At 39.4% G+C, this 6,000-nt stretch overlaps 1 protein-coding gene across 3 annotated transcripts in view; it reads left to right on the forward strand.

Moving 5' to 3' along the window:
• The window catches only part of LOC146003927 (WD repeat-containing protein 11-like), a 76,474-nt gene extending 71,138 nt beyond the window's left edge, over nucleotides 1–5,336 (forward strand). For all 3 annotated transcript variants that reach the window (XM_083142429.1, XM_083142431.1, XM_083142430.1), the window contains exons 23-24: nucleotides 389–533; nucleotides 1,877–5,336. In XM_083142429.1, the coding sequence (XP_082998555.1) occupies nucleotides 389–533; nucleotides 1,877–2,028 (297 nt within the window). In that variant the 3' untranslated portion in view covers nucleotides 2,029–5,336. The remainder of the gene's footprint in view (nucleotides 1–388; nucleotides 534–1,876) is intronic.
• The last annotated feature ends 664 nt before the right edge of the window (nucleotides 5,337–6,000 follow it).

Genomic DNA, 6,000 nt, shown 5'->3' on the forward strand with positions numbered 1-6,000 from the left:
AAACAAAAACTCAAACTCTTTATGTTTTGCGCCGTCCCCCGTGGCAGAGTGGTTAGCACATTGTGTCACGATGCTAGGGGTCCCGGGTTCAAATCCTGGCCTGGGCATGGATGTTTGTGAGTGTCCATTCATCAATTTCATCACTCATCCCCATCTTCGCAAATTAATTAAAAGTGGCACAAGAAGCGAAGTAAAATAAAGCAAATCAATCAATCAATCATTATGTTTTGCAGCAACAGACCCATTGAACAATATTTACCTAGGTAATCATGGTCCGACTGTATATTTAATTTTGTTTCATAATATTCCACATACCTACACACACAAATAATAGTAATAATAGAAAAACAAACTAAAGTTTTTAACATATTTTTCCTTCCCATGACAGGAGAAAGCGGTGCTAGTGAATATCTCAATGAGCCAGTTTGAGAAAGCCTTAGAATTGTTGGGCCTAATGCGACTTCCTCAGAGGGCTGGCCTTCTTTTGCAAGCTTGTGTTGAGTTTGGAGTGATTTCTTCAAGCGACCAAGAAGATATCCTTTGGTGTTATCTTACAGTTACAGAAGCGTAATCAGGTTACGAGGTGATGTAAGACAAGTAAAAAGAGTATTGTTACAGTCATATAGTGGGCAGTAACAACGTAGCTTTCTTGGTGTGGAATGGCTGGTCCTCAGAGGACAATGCCTCAATACCTTGCTCACCTCCCGACAGAACTACAACCTCTGCCTACACCAATCCCTGGGTAACCGTGGTTCCACCCTAGTCACACAACAAATATCCCAAGCTGCCTCATACACCCTCACCAATAAACCTGACACCAGCCCTCCTGTATTGTCACCCAATATCACACTCACCTCAACAAAATTAAGACCTAATCTATATCCTCATCTGCAACATCTATGGTGGCTTTTACTTGGGGAAAACATGCACAGCCCTCAACCTCACAATCAACAACCACCTATATTAAAAAGCCTTGCTTAATATTCTAATGCAGTGGGCAAATTCCGGATGTTACATGCATTTAACACGTTAAAAAATGTTGGCAATTGGATGTTTCTCAAATCCTCATGTGAAGATTGTGCAGTTCTTTAAACTACTAGTTTTCATGCAATCTGTGAAGTTCGTTCTCATATGAAATGCATGAACAGGGAGGGAGGTTAGTTCAAAAAATCATCTGCTATATGCAGACATGCATAAGTGCATCAAACTTCACTGCTTTGGAAAATACAATGTGATTAAAGTGAGCAATAAAGTCAGTATCAGAGTATATGTCCACAAGACAAATTGGTTCACACCAGATACTGTGACCAATCTTTCAACCAGTGCATTCCTGAAAATTGTAGAATGAGTGGTCTTGCCTATTTCACAAGGGTATTTACTTTTATCAAATGTTACCATACATTTCGTTATGACTTAAGAAACACACCCAAGAATATAAATTATGAATTGTTGTGTTAACAGACATTTATCTTTCATGTACAGGGTGTCCGACAAGTCCCACAAAGTCACAAAATCTTTAATTTATTTGTTCTTTCCAACTTCCTCGATCGGTGGATAGGACGCAGAGGACCCTGAGAGTGGTCTCCCAGGTTGCCTGACCTAAAACCACTTGACTTTGCTTTATGGGAAAGCAAGAAGTATTCGCTATCTGCAACATCTACGAAGATCGAGGAAAAATGTGAAATCTGTGTCAATATGCTACACCGCATTACATGAAGTTCTGCCTCCAAATATGTTTAGAATTTGGAGGCGATATTATTGAACCCGTTCTATGATTAAGCCTATAATGCGGAACTTGTCGGACACACTGTAGAAAATCTAATAATAATGCTAGTATAAGACACTGCAAGTTGTTGGCTTCCTTAACATTTGTTACAGCCCTTATTCAAAGCAGTTCAAATTGATTTTGCAAGGTACTTGTATGCCATTGGGAACGAGAAAGCAGCGCTGAAATTGTGCGAGCGTCTCGGGGAGCAGGGAGAGAAACTGAAGTGCGAATTTGATTTCCTGTCCTCAGAGTCATCGTGATGGATACGTGGAAAGTGTACATATATTTTCTAAAGAATGTGTGTGTGTATATATCTCAACATAAAATTGTTTTGCAGAGTAATATAACATTCCATATTTGAAGTGTACTTTTATATTCTTTATTTACATATAAACTGTTATTGTGAGATTGTAAGTATGGATGTAAGACTTTGCAGGTACTTTATCTAATAATAGATTTTATTGCAATTTTTACTTTAAAAAGTCTAGGCAATAATTATGCCTTACCACTGAGTATGTCTCCTATTGTTTATTGTTTGTATTGTGTTTCTTACGTGCTCTAGAAGATGACATGTTTTCAGCTTCAGGCCAGGTCAGAATTGGACCCAGCATGGGATGAGTTAACACTATAAGGGAAGCTTGGCTTGCGTAAGTACTTCAATTGATGTATCTTTAACACAGAAATTCCAGGTACTAAATTGCATCCCAAATTTCATTTTTTAAGTTATAAGCTAAAATAACTTCAAATCCAGTTATATGGTGCCATCATTTAAGTAAAGGATACTTTTTATCTCAGTTCTTTGAGTGATAATGGTCCACCCAGTAAGGCACCTGACTGGCACACTGGAGACCCTGGTTCAAATCCTAGGGTGGATGATCTCAGAGGGGAATCTTCCAAACAATGTCCCTACATAAAGCAGCCTGGAGCTCATTCAGCCTCTATTCAGTGGCCACCTGGAAATGTAAAGGCTTCCGGAGCATTACTGCTGATCACATCATCTCAAATATGGTCGAGAGTATTAGTGGGGGCTTCCTTCATTCCCCTGTGTGTCTTCTTGACGTAGGATTAATTTATCTTTTTTGACCTTCAGCTTTGCACTAGGTGGAATTTGATACAGTATGCCCACAAGGGGTTTGCTGGTGAATTATTATACCCACCCTACCATGGTCCAGCTTTCTGCAAAAAGTATAACCATGAATGTAAATTCATCCACTAAAGAGAATGGTAAATTATAGCACCAATTAGGTCTATACAGGGTGATTATAAAGTCACTACATTTCTGCATGAACATGATTTATTGCACAAAATACAATATGTACTGAAACATACATCACAGTAAGACACAAAATCCGTATAATGCATTGTGGCCACCCCTAGGCAATCCACCATAGCTCGAAACACCTTCTCCAACATAGCTGGTGTAATCTCAGCAGCTATGGCTGTGATGAGTTGTTTCAACTGGGCAATGCTGTGGATCTTCACCACGTACACCTTAGACTTGATAAACCCACAGATGAAAAAGTCTTAAGGGCATCAGATTGAAGGAGGGAGTTGTAATTTCCCGTTGCGAGGCACAACCAATCCATCTACTGGTGAAAACTTTGTTTAGGTGATCATGCATGATGATGGCAAAATGGGTTGTTGCCCTGTCCTGTTGGTGCATAGTAAGAAGTTTGGTGTGCCTCAATCCACCGTGCTATGAGCCACAGTTGGTAGGTGATGGGATTATGAATACTGAGTCTCCCGGTTGATGTCGCATCCTGTACACTTTGCATAATTTGTGATGTTATGGCTGGCCTCCCGGAAAGTTCTTCATCCACAACACTACCTATTCGCGTGAATTTGTTGACCAGGTTTTCTGAAATTCCGAGTGAAGTCCATCCGCACCTGTTCATGTCATTTCATGCAGACGAACACAAACAACGGCCGTTTTCTTTTCTTCTACGATTACCATTGCTTCACATAGCATGCAAAAGGAATATATTTTGTAGCAATATCACTAAAATGTATAGAGACTTTATAATCACCCTGTATATTTCTCCTTCCCTTGGGGAGATATCAGTCCAGAGCGACATATGACATGAGACAGCATGGGTTCCCACCAACATGACACACACTAGGCAAGCAATTGCTGTACATGAACCGTATAAAGTCTAAAAGGGGGATCGTTGATGGGCTATGACAGCCTTTAGCCACTCGCTTGCTAGGCGAGAGGAACGTTGTAAAAGGAAGGGGTTAGCTCTGGAGAGCAAGGTCGACACTCAAACTGCAAGGGGACTAGCCCTGTAAATAAGAATACACAGACATATATTTAAAAACACTACCTTTGACTGAACAGGCAGGGGAAGGAAAGACAAGGAATGTTTGTTACCTGGAGTTCTACGGCGATCTCTTCTCCGCTGGTCCTTGGATCGACGTGGTCCTACTCTGTAAGAAAACGGACGAGGGAGCAACTCCGGGCTCCAAACTCTGTACTTTCGTAGACCGATATTCTAAACGATAACTTTAACTTCCGATCGTTTGTTCGCTCTTTTTTCTAAACTTATGATGCCTGTGGAGCTCTCTCGCGATAACCGGATTCAACGTAAACTGAAAACAACTAGAAATGGAGTTCTTTTGTAACTACTTCATGTGACGGAAAACGGAAGACAACAAACTTGATATTTTCTCACGTGACCTATTTAAGTGAAATTCGAACTATTGGCCGTTATGACGGTTGCTTCGATCGCGTCCTCTGGCAACGGCAATTCTGAGGAAGAACGCTGATTCCTGATTTCATTTTCTAATGCAATGTCAGCGGAGTTTTTCCAACTCCGCTGAAGGATGCTGTCACGATGAGCTTTTAAGAAGCTCTTTTTCAATGCTTCAGCGGGACCCTTTTTATAACGTGATTAGCTTATTTATTTATGATGCCCGGGTCCTGGGTTCGATTCACGTCTGCGGCGTGATACGGAACAAACAACAGACCGAGGCAAAATGATGCATGCCATGGAAAAAACTTCCCAGTCTGAGCAACATGCAAGCAACACTAGCAGCTTGTTGTGTGTCTGTGGTTCAAAAGGTTGCAATGATTATTAAGAATTTTCTTCCAAGTGACATGTGCCATTTGTCGCTTTGGTTTGAAAGCTCCCTTATAGCCACATCCTTCTCCCTTGCACAAAATTGATTCATAACGTAATTTGAAAGTAAAATGCATTTAATCTAATGCATAATTCCAAGGAGTAAAAGTATTACTCTGTATACCATTGAAATTTGCTACATGCATTCCATGTTACATGCTGTTGTTATCATCAGAATGTAGATACATTTATATATTTTGCAGTATTATATATTATTTTATGTATTTTTCGTTTGTATTATAAAATAATGCATTAAGTCAGGTAATTGTGATAATTGGTCTGCAGATACTGGTATGCATGTAAATACTGTGATATGAGATTTTTATATAAAGTAATTGTATTGGGTGCTGTTTGTTTACTAGTATGCATATTTACTGTATATGCAGCAGACTTAAATAAGAACAATTTATGTTAATATGTTGACAGTTCTATAAATATAAAGGATTACTCTTTAAATATATTTGTTATTTAGTTTGTGCATGATTTTTGCTTCTTCTTGAAACAACAGGTAGGATATGGATAAATATTTTTATGATATTAGTACAACGGAAATATAAGTAATTCATTACTGTACTATTGTTATGAGGACCAACTTCTGTGGTGGAGTGGTTAGCACAGAATTCTAAAAAGCCAGGGGTTCCAGATTTGAATCCAGACCTGAATCCCTTTATTAATTTTATCATATCATCACTTATCCTCATAATTGCAATTAGCCAAAAGTGGTAGAAAAGCGATGTTAAATAAGAAAAATCCATCGAATCAAATTGTTATCGAGGATTCTCCACCATTCGAAAGAACACCTTAATGGATATTTTTGGTGTGAACCTGTGATGTTGGAATTGAGGTAAATCCATTGTTTAGGCTTAATAATTCTGCTGTTTGAATGGCAGTTGATCAAGTCCAGGAAGCTCTGTAATGCCAGGAGTCTATGTTGTCAAATAATGGATGTGTTACAATATCATTGATTGAGTTGGTGTTTTAAGTCCACTTTATGCACAATAAGGCTAATTGTAACTGGACCTACAGTTTGAAGTGGAATCCGAACCACTATGAGCCTCCACCGGGTATCGAACCCGGAACCCCTTGATTACAAGGCGACGATGCTACCACCGC

This window comes from Lepisma saccharinum, chromosome 21, assembly GCF_977018435.1.
Source record: "Lepisma saccharinum chromosome 21, izLepSacc3.1, whole genome shotgun sequence".
Classification (NCBI taxonomy): domain Eukaryota; kingdom Metazoa; phylum Arthropoda; class Insecta; order Zygentoma; family Lepismatidae; genus Lepisma; species Lepisma saccharinum.